This window comes from Lagenorhynchus albirostris, chromosome 17 (assembly GCF_949774975.1).
Source record: "Lagenorhynchus albirostris chromosome 17, mLagAlb1.1, whole genome shotgun sequence".
NCBI lineage: Eukaryota > Metazoa > Chordata > Mammalia > Artiodactyla > Delphinidae > Lagenorhynchus > Lagenorhynchus albirostris.
The window spans coordinates 49675268-49692653 of NC_083111.1; the positions used below are offsets into that span (position 1 = coordinate 49675268).

General features: G+C 40.8%; 1 protein-coding gene across 2 annotated transcripts in view; it reads right to left on the reverse strand.

The window, feature by feature from the left end:
• Positions 1 to 742: 742 nt before the first annotated feature.
• The window catches only part of DPYS (dihydropyrimidinase), an 89126-nt gene continuing 72482 nt past the window's right edge, over positions 743 to 17386 (reverse strand). Inside the window, exons 8-10 of one of the 2 annotated variants that reach the window (XM_060127564.1) lie at positions 12111 to 12318; positions 2241 to 2362; positions 743 to 858 (exon numbers count right to left, since the gene is read on the reverse strand). In XM_060127564.1, the coding sequence (XP_059983547.1) occupies positions 2246 to 2362; positions 12111 to 12318 (325 nt within the window). In that variant the 3' untranslated portion in view covers positions 743 to 858; positions 2241 to 2245. Of the gene's footprint in view, positions 859 to 2146; positions 2363 to 12110; positions 12319 to 17386 lie in introns of those variants that run through there. The other variant, XM_060127563.1, reaches the window with a different exon arrangement.

A 17386-nucleotide genomic window follows, 5' to 3' on the forward strand; every position in this document is an offset into this window, starting at 1 on the left:
AAGTCGGGGCAGATGTGTCTGCAGTGAGAACATAATTGCCCTGATTTTACTGCATGTTTTTAAAATCCCTCTTGGCCTAGTTACCCAGGAGAAGGAATATAAACTCAGCTTCTCTGCACACACAGAAGGATCAGAGCACAGACCAGGAAGCATAGGGGCCGGAAGGTATCACTGCAGCATCTTTCAGCCACGTTGACTCCATTTAATTCCCTCAAATCCTGCATTCATCAGTGTAATTGGCTTATTTGCTTTGGAGTTATTCTAAGGTTGAGTATCCAGTTTGATTACATGGGGTTTGCTGAGGGACCGGATTTCCAGGAGTTGCGGAAGCAGATGTCTCTCGGGAAATTCTGAATCAAAACCAACCTCCCAGACTCCCCAGTCCCACTAGTTAAAAGAAGACACACATAACTCAGATAACAGGATATAAAATGAAGATCTAAATGTTTATTAATTACAATAAAGATCTAAATGTTTACAAATTACAATAGAATGTAAAAATCACAGAGTTCGCTATTTTTAAACAAATGTAGCCATTAAAAAACTTTAAACAAGAAAGTGATTTTTAAAAATTCAAAGTAAGAAATCTGGTGTAAGCAAGGATGACATTTTAAAGTATCATCAGTGAATTTTCACACAGACTTTCCATCACAGTAATATTCACTTATATCTTCAATCTTACACAGCAACAAAGTCACAGTAAGAAAGACGGCAATTGCTTCTGAAGGGAAATCAAAGAAGCCTAGAGCGATTATTTTTTCAAAAGGATCTTGGGGAGTTGAAATAAGGCCCGCTTCTCCACGGGCTGACAACGTTTAACTGGGATGGGAACAGCAGCATCCTTTTCTCTGATTTTACCTTTGAACAGAATAAAAGGAACCCAGTGTAACATTCTCCCTCACAAAGAGATGCAGAACCCAAGCCTGACCCCCAAGAAATCCTATAATCAAAGTAAACATGAATCCCGCTCCTACAAATGCTGGTAATAGCATGTTACAGCGTTCAATAAAATGTCTTCCTCTTGCTAATCTTCCTCTGGATTTTTAACACAACCTTCCTGGATTGGAAAAATAGTTCCAATAGTCAGGAAATGACAACCAAGCTGCAACTGCTGGCTGTCCGGCATTACTAAAAACTTAACAGCATTCACTAATGAAAGAGAACACAGCTGGGAGTACACAGGGCCCCATTATACAAGGCTCAGGGTTTACGTAAGGAAGCACAGGTTATCATAATGTAAAAACCTGCAATGCCTAACTGGGTTTGTATAAAACGAGTCCTTTGACAGACAGCGTCCCTAATTAACACAAACATCTCTCCCTGTCCATCTTGTCAACCTCCTCTGTAATCTTTTGCTGATTGCTACCTGCTGAAACATCTGAAAATGTATCACACGTTAAAAAGAAAAAACAAAGCCATAGAGGCTAGTGAAATTGCAAAACTGGCAAAACATGTAGATTTCATGGAGTCAGTGGAAATGATGTTAGAGAAATGTTTAAATCACAGGAAAGCCATGGTGAAATAGGTACCTGGCAGAGCAGGACCAGAAAACAACTGGGGGAAAAAAAAAAAAAAAACCCAGAAAAAGAAAAAGAAAATTGACAAGGATGATGATAATACGTGCTTCAAAAAGAAAGACTTGAATGTCAAAAGAGAAAACAGAGGAAGCACTCAAATGTTTTTTAAATGACCACATCTATATTATTCTAAAACTGTGTGAAATAAGCTATCAAATCATTTTCGTGAAAAATTATACCCAAAGCAACATGATTCATTTTTCATTCCATTCTAAGTTCTAGAATATGGTTGCCTTTACAATACATAGATGCATTTCTTCCAGATAAAGTCCTAATCGGTTTATAAATTTTGACTATAAACTTGCACTCTCAGTTTTAAGTAGTGCCAGCCTTCCTCAATAACAGCCTCTCTCTGTGTTACCAGCCTCTCACTCTTATTTGATTCTCTAGGCCTCTGTGCAATGTTTCCTAACGTCTCAGAGAATAAACCTCCAGCTAGCCCAAGGCCTTCTTCAACCTGGAGGCCTCATCCAAGTGTTCTGCGTCAAGAGGTCTTTTGTTAGCCTGCCCTTTGGCTGAACTGTCCTTGAGTCTTAGGTCACTTTGAAGTCTTTGACCTTGACCGTGGACTCTTTAAACACTAAGGAAGAAAGAGATAATGCTAATTTCATATGCTGTCAGGGAGGGAAACTTTCTCTGCCCACTATCCCTTACTGACAGCACCTGGTTCAGGAGTGGGCCTGTTTCCTGGTCCCATGTGTGGCGTCTTCTTTTGTCCCTCTGGATTTCAGTGTGATGACTTCTCCCTTATAGGGTTCACGCTCCACGGGGGTAGGCGTGCAAGTCTGAAACAGAACATTTCATTTTTCTCTTGTGGCTTGTTGACTTCTTGAATTCAAAGCTAAGTTCTGCTCCCTAAGTGAATTGTGAGACCAAAAACGAGCCTTGTGAATTATCATGTGCCTCCCATGCCCTGCCCTTTCACAGAAACTCCCGGCGACCTCGAGTACCCGCATTGCCCCACTCTTTCACTGGGGTTGATTTGCATCAGACAAAGGCCGAGGGAACACTTCCTAACAGTCATTCCTTCCACCGCAACTTTCACTGGGGCCTCTGCCATATCCTCACACATTCTGTTCTATAACCACCTTCCAGGCTTTTCCAACATTCTATCTTTTCTTGTAGTTTCAGTTCTAGGTGTCTATATTCCCGGAGTGTTTGTTGTACGTCTCCTACGACTTTCAGCTTTTTGTTTCAGATTCTAGCAGTCTGTGTGTGTGTTTCCTCATTTTCCTGATAGTCCCCGCTTGTAACAAGCCTTCCACAGAATCTCCCATCTGGGACTATACCCCTTTGGTGCCCAACTGTGTAGCAGAACCCTGGATTCAGCTAGAGTTAATTCAGTGCTTGAGCAGACTTTCGAAATCAGGACTTTCTAAACAAAGGGATTCATGAGAACTAAATCCTACTGTTTGTCAATGTGGACACAAATTCACTGGCAAGTCAAGTAATTGCAAACCACAGTGATTAAGGGCATGGGCTCTGGAACCAGCTTGCCTGGGCATGTTACTTAAAACTGTGCTTCAGCTGTAAACTGGGGATCGTAATAGCTCCTAATTTGTAGGGGGGTTGTGAGGATTAAATATATGTAAAGCATTTAGAATAACGCCTAGCATATAAAAGCTCTTAAAAAATAAATATGTGTGTGTGTACGTTTGTGTACATGTCTTATTTTGACCACCAAAACTAATGTATTGTAGTGATCAACCGTGTGGGCTTTGGAGAAAGGTAGGTCTGAGTCTGAATTCTAGCTTTGCCATTTACTGGCTGTAGGAAACTGGCAAGTTAATAAGCTCCTCTGAGCCTACTCACTCATGTATGAAATGCAAGGAATAAAACCTACCTCACAGGCACATGAGATTTCCCAGATACAAAGCATTTCCTTCCTTCATCCAGTAGATATTTACTGAGCACACACAAGCCCCAGATATTTTGCAGAGGATAAAGCAGAGAACAAGACAGAGACCGTGTCCCTACAGTGGAATTTGAAGCACACTGATCACTTAGTGACTAGGAAGACCCCTGCCCTCTGTGCACAAGTCCAAGCCTCTGTCCACTTTCTGTGTCTGGTTGGATGCTTTGCTGGACTTGCATCTTGGCTCGCTATCGACTCAGTCCTTTCCTTGACCCTGGATTCTGCCATCACCTTGAACACCGACATGGGGTGGCTGCCACCCAGTCCCTGGACATTGTAGTTACCTGGAGCCAATCCACACCTGAAACTTTAAATTAATTTAATACCCCACTCTCTGACCACATGCCCCGTTTCAGGTCTTTAGTCTCCATGTTTTTTCTTCTCCTGGTTTACTTTTCAAGCCCAACTATATATATGTACTTAAACCTACGGTGACCATATAATTCATCATCCAAACTGGGACACTTCTGAGCGTGTAAAGGGAAGGATGTTGGTGGGAAGGAGATCCCTAGTTGAGCTCCTCTCCTCTTTGTGTCACTTATCCTGGCCAGAGCTCAGTTTCCCTCATCCTCTCTTGTTCTGCTTTACCACTGATCTGCTCCCCAGGTTGCACTTCAGGAAATATTCAGGAATATTATATCCTGAATAAATATCTGCACTTTGCACTTTGTCTAAGAATCCCCTTGCGGCCGCTCAGTCACTGTGCTAGCAATGCCACGAGGTCCCTCTTAGCCTGGCTGGTCACTCTGGTCACACTGCCCATCAAATGTCTCTGACCTGACTGGCCAGGTCTCACGTGCACACAGCCTTCCTCTTCATCTGCTGCTGAGGCTCGAGACAGGCAGGGACCGATTTCCCGCCAGGATGGCTATGGGCTGTCAACCACTCCTGCCCACACCGCAACCTCAGACAGACTGGCCCTCTCTGGGGAGGCTTCTGCTGCCCCACACTTCACAGTCTTCCCCTTTATAGACAAGTTGACAGGAATCAAAGACAATTTAAGTTCTGGTCTCAAGCCTTGCAGTACTTTCAACCTTTTAATATTTTCTTAGCCTTAGATGTGGTTACGTAAGTTCTTTAACGCTAGACCCAGGTCTTGTCCATCTTTGTACTGTCTATTGCCCCTGGCACTGTACTCTATATACATTTTAGAACCTCAATAGATGTTCACTGTGACGAAATGGAAAGGTGATGGCACTCGTTCCGCAGAATGTTAAGCCTTCCCTGCATTATTCCAGAGTTCGGCTGCACATGTTTTCTAAGCAGACTTACGCTGCAGCTCTCAGGAAAAGTAGTCACGTGGCTTCTCTCTAGTGGCAAATGGAAAATCTCCATCTCAAGTGTGACGTGCCCAGCCCTGACATGGGCATCAGCATCTGGTACAACCAGTGCATAATGCTCAGAGGTTACCCTAGTGGTTGGGTCCAAAGTGGGCTTCTTTCCCAGGTATCCAGGATGAGTACAGTGATGACAGGGACACCATCCTGAGTCTCCCAACTAAATGCATACCTATTTCTTTTTTTTTTTTTTTTTTTTTACTTATTTATTTATTTTTGGCTACGTTGGGTCTTCGTTGCTGCGTGCGGGCTTCTCTAGCTGCGGCGAGCGGGGGTTGTTCTTCGTTTTGGTGCGCTGGCTTCTCATTGCGGTGGCTTCTCTTATTGAGGAGCACGGGCTCTAGGTGCGCAGGCTTCAGTAGTTGTGGCACGTGGGCTTCAGTAGTTGTGGCTCGTGGGCTCTAGAGTGCAGGCTCAGCAGTTGTGGCTCATGGGCTTAGTTGCTCCGCAGCATGAGGGATCTTCCCGGACCAGGGCTCGAAGCCATGTCCCCTGCATTGGCAGGTGGATTCCTAACCACTGCGCCACCAGGGAAGTCCTGCATACCTACTTCTTAGAGGACATTAATGCAGCATAAAGCTCACAGAAAGACCAGGATGAAGTATCAGAGGGTTCTGGGTTGAACAAAGTAAGCAGGTCTCTTCTCTTCTTCGTGTTCTAGTTTTCGTCTGATCTCACTGGTCAGCTTTCTCAGGCTCCTTTGCTGGCTCCTCCCCTCAGCCTCTGAAGGTTGGCAGCCCCAGAGCTCTTTCTCAAGTCCCCTCTCTTCTCTGTCTACAGTCTCTCTGGTGGCCTCAGACTTGTGTTTTTAAATAAATGTAGATGCCAGGATTCTTAAATTTTATGTCCAGCCCCAATGCCTCCCAATTTCCGGACTCCTTTATCCAAGTGGCTAACTGACCTCTTCACAGGGAGGTGTAATTAGCATCTCAAACAGAACTAGAACTTAAGCACCACAAACTATAGTTGAAAGAGAAGTAGGATTAAAACTCTTTGAGCCCAGGAACTGCTGTCTTAGTTACACCTGTACCCCCGGCACCTGGAATATGGAACTGTATCTGGTGCTTAACAAACATTTGTTAAATGAAAGATTTCTTGACCGTAGGACTTTTTAGAACTTTTTAGATGATATTGGGCAACAGAATCACCTGAGGGTAGCATTATCTAAAATCACTTGAAAGCTTTTTTAAGGAGCACCTAAAAGAGACTAGGATCCTGAGCGCACACCTTCGGAAGACTGATCTGGGTGGTGACATTTTTTTCCCCCAGTACAGGCTGGCCAAAACTGGATGATCACACCCCACCAGCAGTTCTTCCCATCTTGATGGGTTTACAATCAAAGAGAAAGGTTTGAGGGTAAAACACTGTGAGGGGCTATCCTAAGTAATACGGGAAACATGGATAGCACCTCAGCCAGCAGCATGCTGGTGGTCTACTTAGGTAGATGGGAGTTCAATTTGAGTTCATAGTATTTAATGATGATTGTCACTGTGATGAGTTCATAGACAAAAATGGGAATTATATCGCAATATGAAGTGCTATGACTAAATATTAATTGCAATCACTATACCCGCATGATTGCAGAAATGTTTTTGGTTAGCTGATCAGGGAAAAGAGGAAGCTTAAAATTGATAGAAAATTTACCTGTATTGTCTGCAGAGAGTAAAATGCTAGGATGCTAGATTTTTCTGAGATTTTTTAAGACCATAGACAAGAATCCTGAACCCCAAGAAGTTACTAATACAATGTTGATCATGGAGGCTAAGATACTAAAATAGCGATAAAGACAACAGAACTTCCAAATACCAAACAGCAGACACTGACGTAACACCAAACAGTCCAAATGAGCAGCGACTCCCTGAGAATGAAATCCATGCCTGGCTGGTGAATTTACAGGTAGGTGTTCAGTACCTGGTGAACTTCAAGGTTCTTAGAGGTCCTCACAGGACTGAGCTCTCCAGGGGACTATGAATCACTAGATTCAACAGAGGTGATCTATAACAATGAAAATCTGCATTTTGATGTTCTACAATCCACCAAATGTTTCCACTTAATCCTCAAAATACCCTGCGAGCTATTTCTCAAGAACAATGTGAGCACATAATTTGGTCATCAATAAGTATTTACTGGATGAACACTGAATGGTTAGATAAAACATGGGAAGAGAGTACTTACAAAGTCCCTGTATACAGTGATGTACTGGTAAGTGTTGACAACCCACCTTCCCCTTTTCTCATCACTCCTGAAGCCCTGATTTATAGCACTTGCCTATTTCCGTTGTGTAAATGCTCTCACCATGGCTGATTTCAAGCTACTGACATCACTGAATGAGGAGTCGGGAAGGGATACGTACAAGGGTCTCTCATAGCCAAAATGAGCTGGCTCCAACATATGTACGGCCTTTTGCAATTACTAGCAAGCAATCCGAGGAAATCAGAATTACGTGGCAGCTGGTGGTATGAAAGTATTTTCTCTGGGCCACCACATTGAGAAAGACATTGATAAACTGTTATTTCGGAAATGGAGAACACCCATTTCAAGGACTAGATCAGCCATCCATTTAATTTTATCTTATCTAAAAGGCAAATTACGCTTATGGTTGCAAAGGCACAAGCCAGTTTAAAAGCTTTGGCGCAGTATTCTGAAACCATGCATTACTCCATGAAGCTATCCCTGCTTCTCCAGAAGATGCAATGTGACCCTAATTTTCCAAAATAGATTGGGTTGCTTATTAATGAAAAAAGAGAAAAAGGGATGACTTGAAGAATGTCTATGCTTCCAAATTTTGGTAAAAATTATAATACTCTAAACACACAAAAATTCTAGGAATAATAAACCATTTGAGTTTAAAAAGGTTTTGTTTTTGTTGTTTTTGGTAAAGAAGGAACAGTATGTAAGTTGATTTTCTTCTTTCAAAATGTACTTGAACACCCAACTTGCTGTTACAGTGGCCCTCCATGTGCACAGTTGGGTGAATACACGGATAGAGAGGGCCAACAGTATAAGGGACTTGAGCAGCTGTGGATTTTGGTATCTGCAGATACTGAGCACCTAACCCTATGGATACCGAGGGACCATGTACTGTTTTTCCTTCCTCTTATATTTTTCTTTCCTAAATCCCCCAACACGCTTCCTCAAGTGACTTTTTATATTGAATTGAAATATGTATTTTATTATGTAACATATATCAAATAAATTTTGATGTTTCATCTTCTGATTTAAATTTTTCCCCTTAATGATCCCCTGTTTAAATAATAAAATAAAGTAACAATTCCCTGAAGCTGTCCAATTGCATTAAAATGTCATTTCTCTCCTTTGAAATTCCTCACAATATCCGTTAACAGTGATAGCTGCACAGCATGATGCCAAGTTTCACTAAGTAATAAAATCGTGGATAAGAATCAAGTTCACAGACAACCCCACTGTTTGGGACGAGGCAAGAGGCAATCTTCTGTGTAAATTTATTTCAAGTCCTTTCTATGACCTCTGAAACTACAGTCTTTGCTCCTTCCATTTGCAATTTGTTTATTTATCAAACGCCTACTACATAGGAAGTACTGGGAATAAAAAATAAGTTCCTCGAAGAACTAACGTTCTAGCCAGGAGACCAGCTGAGTTCTGGGACTGACAAACACTGGCGTGTCTCTACAATCTGTGCTTTGGAGTCCAGAGTGGTAAGTGATTATTTTCTTGGGAAGGATAACAGGATAGCAGGAGAAATGGTATGGGCCTTTCCTGCTTGCCTTCAAACTCTTATCCTCACTTACAAAGAAATCTGAATGTTTCAAATGAAAACCAAAGTAAGAGCTCTAATTACCTCATGTGAATTTAAAATCTAGGATTCCTAACAACTCTTTTTCTTAACTTTAACGTAATATTTTTCTTCTATAAAATTATCTTTGCCTGATGGAGAGAAAAAAGGTCTGAAACATCTCCACACAGTCCCCAAACCTCATTTTATTCATTTTATTTGATACTTTTTCCACATCAACACTTTTTAAAATAATGCATTCTCCATGATTTGAGTTTCACAATCATTTTCTTCTCTTTTCTTGCCTACAGAGGTCTCACGTACAGTGGGAATCAGAAAGGCCTTATCACACACCCTGGCTCTTACGTTTACTTACCACTCAGCCCAGGGAAAGTTACTTAATCTTGCTGAGAGTCAGTTTTCTATTCTGTAAAATGGGGATGATAATATCTCCCACATGGCTTGTTGTGCAGGTTAGGTAAAATAATAAATATAAATTACACCAAATACACTGCCTGGCAGATAGTAAGTGCTCAGAACAATATATTATAATACAACTATTACTTACTGCTATTGTAAAAACAATAATGCACTAGAATACCTAAAAAGTTGGTATCAGAAGAAAATATTGAGAAACTAAAATAACTCACAAAATTGAGAGTGAACTCCTAAAAAATGATGTTGGCATTAATTTTGCCAATAAAATACCCAACAACGATTTGAAAAGGAGAACTGATGAAGCCAGTCATTCAGTGATCTCCACATGTTTTCCCTACAAGAGGAAGACTTAGGCAAAGTCAGTCCTTTAAATACAGTCTGTCAGGGGTTCCCAGTTAGTCTAGTGTCCCTGCTGGTGGGCAACTGGTACTGACAGCCAGGAACAGGCTCGTCCTGGATCCACTTCAAGCGTCACAGGATCCATCACCCAGTGCTGTCAGTACTATCTCTTCTAAGTCAACACTTATCTGTTTATCTGTTCATCCCTTGGATTCTACAAGTGTCATGAATGAACTAGCTGCCATCAAGGCCTCTCACTTAGATTTTTTCCCCAAACCTAGAATAATTTATCTCCCATTAACTCATTTAACTCAATCTTTATGGTTTACGTTATATGGTTTATTGCTTAAGTATATAGCTTTTGTAGTCAGATAACCAGAGTTTATGTTTTGGTCCTGCCATATACTAGCTGTGTGACATGACCAAGTTTCTTAATTTCCTGAAGCTTCAGTTTCCTCATATTTAAAGTGGGGGGGCTTCCCTGGTGGCGCAGTGGTTAAGAATCCGCCTGCCAATGTAGGGAACATGGGTTCGAGCCCTGGTCTGGGAAGATCCCACACGCGCAGCAACGAAGACCCAATGCAGCCAAAAGTAAATAAATAAATAAAGTGGGGAAAATAATACTCCCTCACTCACAGGGTTGTTACAGTGACAGAGCCCCTAGCATTGCGCCTTGCCTTCAGTAAAAGCTCAGTAAATGTTAGTATTGCTGTTATTTACCATGTGATGTTTAGAAATTACATGGAAACCTTATAGTCTCTACCTACCTGTCACCTGTCAGTGTCAATATTTACAAATTAACTCCCAGCAAAATAAATTGCAACCTTAAATATTTTGACTGAAATACAGTATATAAAGAAATGTCATGAAGAACCTAGGGGTAAGACAGGAATAAAGACACAGACCTACTGGAGAACGGACTTGAGGATATGGGGAGGGGGAAGGGTGAGCTGTGACAAAGCGAGAAAGAGGCATGGACATATATACACTAACAAATGTAAGGTAGATAGCTAGTGGGAAGCAGCCGCATAGCACAGGGATATCAGCTCGGTGCTTTGTGACCAGCTAGAAGGGTGGGATAGGGAGGGTGGGAGGGAGGGAGACGCAAGAGGGAAGAGATATGGGGACATATGTATATGTATAACTGATTCACTTTGTTATAAAGCAGAAACTAACACACCATTGTAAAGCAATTAAACCCCAATAAAGATCTTAAAAAAAAAAAAGAATTGTAGCATCCTGAGAATTTAAAGCATTCTAGAGCACTTGTTTACTTAATCAAAGCTTTAGGAAGTGGTTAAAAAAAGGATGAATCTTATCTAACAAACTCTGAGAATCCACAAGCAAAAAATTTTCACAAGACTTTAGAGGAGAAATCAAAGAGACTACAAGACCCAAACGAAATGAATCAGAAAACAACCAGAGAACTTTGGAAAAAGAGAAGTATATTTTAAAATGGAAAGAAGACACAGAAGCCTTAGAACTAACCCAAGGGTTACAAATTCTAAGGGCTACACGGCCAAGTTGGGAACATTAATGAGTGAAGCCTGTAGGTGAAAATCAGAAAGGCTGCCTCTGTGGGGCTTGGCCATCCAGCTCCGGCCTGCTCTTACCATGTGGGATTGAGGGTACACGGTGCCCCGCCTCACTCCAAACCCAGCAATTTAGATGGTTTTAGTCTGAAAATTCTGATATATTACTGTGTGTAGTGAAGTGAATTTTTAAAACTGTTTAAAACACTGCATGAGCTAAACAAACACTGGAAAATCCAAGATATATTAAAAGGACAAACACCTCTTTTTTAACAGCTGGATTATAACAAAGACTTGGAGGCCTCTATTATAAATTCGGTCATCAAAGGGGGAAAGCAAAGGGACTGAACTGATGTTTATTGACCTCCTACTAGTGCCTTACGTTTTAAAATCTCATTTGACTCTTGCAATCTGTTGGGGAGAAAACACTGTTGTCATTTTCCAGATGAGGAAACAGACCAAGGATGATAGAGACACTTACTCTCGGCCACACAGCTAGGAAAAGGGAAGCCAAGGTAGAATTCATATTTACCTTGACCTCAAACTCCGCCATTGCTCTGGTGGTCATTAGAATACACCTTGCAGACCTTCAACTACAGGGAGCTTGATGTTTCAAGGGACAGTAGTTGAGTTTGAACTCCATCCTTTTGTTCGTCGGAGGACATGCCTCCCACTGCCGTTCTCAGCCAATGACGGCACGCCACGTGGCTAGATGCAGGAGACGGCTCAAGGGCTGCTTGCAGGCCTTGCTCAACCTTTCTTGGTCTGCATAGTAGTCTAGGATGTTTCCACCACTTGTTTTTCTCCCTCTCTCCTTCACTGGGGCCAGGCTTGAATTGCAGGCTGAGGGCTCTCCCAGCCTTTCCCGGGCTCCCACCCATTTTCTCTCCCAGGTGTTTAAAAAACTCACACCTTTATCCATCTGGGTGGCTGCTTCTCAGAGGACCCTGACTAACAGCAATTGTCAAAAGGCCCACAGGGGCCCTACACTTGCCTGGGAAAACCTGACTTGGTCCATTAGGAAACCCGATAGACACCAATCTTCAAAAGAAACTGCATCCATCCAATAATGACTTTTTTCTTTGAAAGCTGTATTTGTTCATAACCTCTTCTAACACCCCGTGAATATGTTAACCAATTGTATGTGACAACGCCGTCACCAGCATCCAGGAGCAAGTGACAATCCAGCCCGTGTTAACAGCCCACTTAGCCCCAACTCACCTGGTCCTGCTGCTTGATCCGTTTGTAAATATATTCAGCAAATGGTTTACGAGGAATAAACTTCCCGTCTCCTGCTGTGACGTTGAAAACTCCAGCTTCATACACCACTTTGCCTCTTGAAATAGTCACCAGGGGCATCCCATGGCACACCATGCCCTCGAAGATGTTGAAGTTAACAGCCTGATGATGAGTTTTTGCCGAAATGGTCCTGATGTAAAAACAAAGATGTTCCCGATCATTACCAGCTCATATGACAAATATGAAATATTAAAAGAATGACTTAGAAGAAAATTTAGCAACTCTATTAAGCCACAGCTTTATCACTGGAACAAGTGACTTTAAGAATAGAACATAGCATTAACATTTTATTGCAAAGTAATTACATTTTCTGAGAGAAAAACCCAGTAGGTCACTCTTTGCGGTGATTAATGAGGATGGAGTGAGTGGAAGAAGGGCATTGTCTCTAGTGTTTATAATTTTAAGTTATTTTTATGTATATGTTTAAAGAACAAAATATTAATTGTAAAATATTTCAAACATAGATGAGTATGATGAACACACTGACTCAATACCCCACTCTACAGAATTTTAACGTTTTGCAAACACAGTCGAGGTTTCCTCAATACCTCCCTGTCCCTCAAATTCCATCCCTGTCCCTCCCTTCCCAGAGGCAATCATTAATTGGTATTTATCTTATATGGCCTTTATTATGTTGAAGTAGGTTCCCTCTATGCCCACTTTCTGGAGAGTTTTTTTTATCATAAATAGGTATTGAATTTTGTCGAAAGCTTTTTCTGCTCATCTATTGAGATGATCATATGGTATTTATTCTTCAATTTGTTAATGTGGTGTATTACATTGACCGATTTGCATATATTGAAGAATCCTTGCATCCCTGGGATAAATCCCACTTGATCATGGTGTATGATCCTTTTAAGGTGTTGTTGGATTCTGTTTGCTAGTATTTTGTTGAGGATTTTTGCATGTATATTCATCAGTGATATTGGTCTGTAATTTTCTTTTTTTGTAGTATCTTTGTCTGGTTTTGGTATCAGGGTGATGGTGGTCTTGTAGAATGAGTTTGGGAGTGTTCTTTCCTCTGCAATTTTTTGGAAGAGTTTGAGAAGGATGGGTGTTAGCTCTTCTCTAAATGTTTGACAGAATTCACCTGTGAAGTCATCTGGTCCTGGACTTTTGTTTATTGGAAGATTTTTAATCAGTTTCAATTTCGTTACTTGTGATTGGTCTGTTCATATTTTCTATTTCTTCCTGGTTCAGTCTTGGAAGGTTATACCTTTCTAAGAATTTGTCCATTTCTTCCAGGTGTCCATTTTATTGGCATAGAGTTGCTTGTAGTAGTCTCTTATGACGCTTATCCCACTACCGGGCATATACCCAGAGAAAACCATAATTCAAAAAGACACATGCACCCCAGTGTTCACTGCAGCACTATTTACAATAGCCAGGTCATGGAAGCAGCCTAAATGCCCACTGACAGACGATAAAGAAGATGTGTTACATATATACAATGGAATATTACTCAGCCATAAAAAGGAATGAAATTGGGTCATTTGTAGAGACCCTAGAGACTGTTATACAGAGTGAAGTAAGTCAGAAAGAGAAAAACAAATATCATATATTAACGCATATATGTGGAATCTAGAAAAATGGTACAGATGAACCGGTTTGCAAGGCAGAAATAGAGACACAGGTGCAGAGAACAAACGTGTGGACGCCAAGGGGAGAAAGTGGGGGTGGGAGGGGTGGTGGTGGTGGGATGAATTGGGAGATTGGGATTGACATATATACACTAATATGTATAATAACTAATAAGAACCTGCTGTATAAAAAAAAAATAAAACTTAAAAAAATTCAACATAGAAAAAATTATACCTTGAAAAGGAAAATTATATCTTGAATTTCTTTCCCTTGTCTGTGGCAAAACTGGAAATTTGAGGACAATAAAAATAACAAAATATGTTGAACATAATCTCAGCATATTTTGTCTGCATCTGCATATTCATCAGCATTCTCAGCATTTTATTAATACTTTTCAATCTTACACAATATGACTAATGACTTCTAAGCTGGATATTTGGAAATACTGGGTGTTCGCCTTTCCCTAAATCACATTAAATGGAAAAGGAAAAAGAAAATCTGGCAGCAGTGGATCATACAAGGGTAATCTGAAGTTTCTACAAGTGCTTGCTCTCAGGAATGGATTAAAGAAAAGTGCTTTGCTAAAACTCCCAAGGCTAGGTCAAAGGAATAGCAGCTAAAAGCTCCCCTGCAACCCTAATCTGGAGGGGCGGAGCTGGGAGACTCAGTGCCACCTCCAGTGGAAATGAACGACGCGACGCTGACCTGGTCCTGGGTTCCAGAATCCTGTACCCAATTATCTGTTTGGCTTCCACTCCTTAACACATCCTAACAGAATTCTTGATTTTCCATGATGACTCCAGCCCACACACTGGAGTTTGCTCCTCCCTTGAGTTTCTCATCTCAGTAAATGACACCCCCAGCCACCTTTCCTCACTCCTCAAACCATCATCAAGCCTGTTGGTTCTACCTCCAAAAAAAAAAATAAATCCCAAACCTGCCCATTTCTCTCCCCCTCCATGGCTCCCACCGAGTCCACGCCACCATCATCTCTCATCTGGACAACCCCCAACACCTCTTACTGGCCTCCATGTTTCCATTCTTACCCTCCTACACTCCTTACCATTCCCCACAAAGATGCTCAAATCGTGTTTTAAAAATGAACATCAGATCAGGTCACTTTTCTGCTTGAAACCCTCCAGTCTGTTCTCCAAGACACAAATAACTGTAGAAAAGCCCAGATAATAATAATCATGAAAAAGAATCTGCTCCCAATGAGAAATATCAGCATGGAAATGAAAAAGAAGATGTTCCTGTATGTCAGGTGGATACTTTATGACCTTCTATTTCATCTTTATAACACCTCTTCAAGGTAGAGAGTATTGTCTACACTTGACAAGTAAATAAATTGAGATTTAGAGAGGTTACATAACTTGTCAAAGGACCTATGACTACTTTGATGAAACGGGAATCTTTTCATATTTTTTAAGTTAACATACAATAAAATTTACATTTTTAGTGAGAGTTCTATGAATGTTGACACCTGGATAGATTTGTTATCCTCACAACATTCAGGACACAAACAGTTCCATCGCCCCCCAAAACTCATACCATCCCTGTGTAGTCGCAACCTCCCCCCACGCGTAACTCCTGGAGATCCTTGATCTGTTCTCTATCTCTTGAGCTGTCTCTTTTCAAGAATGTCATGTAAATGGAATCACAGAGTATGTAACCTTTTGAAGCTGACTTCTTTCATTTGGCATAACTATTTTGAGATTTATCCAAGTTGTTGTGTGTATCAATAGTTCATTCCTTTTTCATTGCTGAGTAGTATTCCAACGCACGAATACCCCATAGAGTGTTTATCCATTCACCTACTGTAGGACATTTGGGTTGTTTCCAGTTTTTGATGATTATGAATACAGATATTATAAAGATTCATGTACATGTTAGGTGTGAACGCTTTTCTTAGTGTAAGTTCCCATGAGTGGCATCACTGGGTCCTATGGCCAGTGTATGCTGCACAAAAAGAGCTTCCAGTATCCTTAGGAACCAACTTACTGGTAGAGAGAAACATTTAAAAGGTTAATGAATAGGAGGTAGGCACAAATACAACAACAATAATTTCAAACACTAAGGAGGAGGGAAGAGTACTGATCAAATAGTAAGTAATGTCATTAAAGTGAGAAAATGGTTAAAGGGTTACTAGGTATAGAATGAGTTATGATAAGTTATGAGTTGGTGATGAAAGATACAAACTTAAAGAAAATAAATCTAGGAAACAACATAGAGGAGATTTAGACCTTCAGGCTAGAGTGTCGTTTTATGACCATCACAATCTCTCTGCAATACTTCCATAGTCTGGGCTACTGCTTTCCTGCATATCACAGTTACACTGACGGCAGAAGCTCTTGGGCTTATACTGTACAATGTTACATAAGCATGTCTGGACAGATGGATTAGTAAGGTTGCCATACAGAGAAAGTAAAATGCATAATAATTCATGATGAAATGGTTATATACAAGAATGGGAGACAAAAAAGGGAAAACCCTAAGACATAAAACTTTATTTTTCCAAGCAGGAAGTTAAGAGTTACAGATGCTGTTAGGAAAATAATCTAACAGAAGAAATAAGTTCTATACACAAAAATTGCCATTACGATATCTAAACTATTGAAAAACTGAAGCATAACAATTTTCCAATGATTACTCAATGGAATATTGGGCTTCTGTGAAAGACTAGAAATAAGAATACACTGGGGAAGCAAAGAAAATGATAATTATATAATTTAAATGAAAAAAAGTTACAGAAAGCATGGGAAAATACATATGCATGTGGACAAATGCAAAAGGAAATATACAAATTAAAGTGCTTGTGTGGCCTAGGAAAAAACAAACAAATATGAAAGCAAAAGATCTGTGACAACAAAATATCAAATCAGATTTCTCTGCCGCAGCCAAAACAAAGGTCATTTTTTTGACTTTCTCAGCGTTGGGGTTAGCAAGAGAAAGAAGGCAATTAGGCGACATCTAAGTGATTCTCTATAATAAGGCATTATGTCAATGAGGTCAAATTAACACAAAATGTAAATTCTCGGCATTATCACCAGCAGCAAAACGAATGTGCTTCCACTTTCACATTGGAAGGTGTCTGACAGGGTGTCATTCCTCACCCAACTTTTTCCTTCCAGCCAGAGCTGCAAGTCTCCAGTTCTTTAGGAACTTCCACACTTCTGAGTCTTCCTTTTCCCTGGGTGCCCGTCTCACTGCTCAGATCTGACCCCTCCCTGCCCCAAGACTCTGCTCAAAAATCCTGGTCCCATGTCAATCATATCTCAATAAAGCTGGAAAAGAAAAGAAGAGAAGAAAATAGAAGAGAAAAGAAAGGAAACAGAAACAAAAGGGAAGGGAAGGGAAGGGAAGGGAAGGGAAGGGAAGGACCAGCTTCTGGTTCCTAGAAGCTGACCCTGACAACCCATGGCAAAACCTTGCATTTTCCTCTGTGTTGCAGCATTATCTGAATCAATTGTAATGATCTCTTGATAATTACAGTGTTTTGGAAATAACAGAACACTGACTTACATGGAATGTAAACATCCAATCCTAAAGTTCTGTTGTTACTTAGCATTTCTGGTGAACTGTACAAGCTCATTAGTAATAAATAAATAAAGGAACAT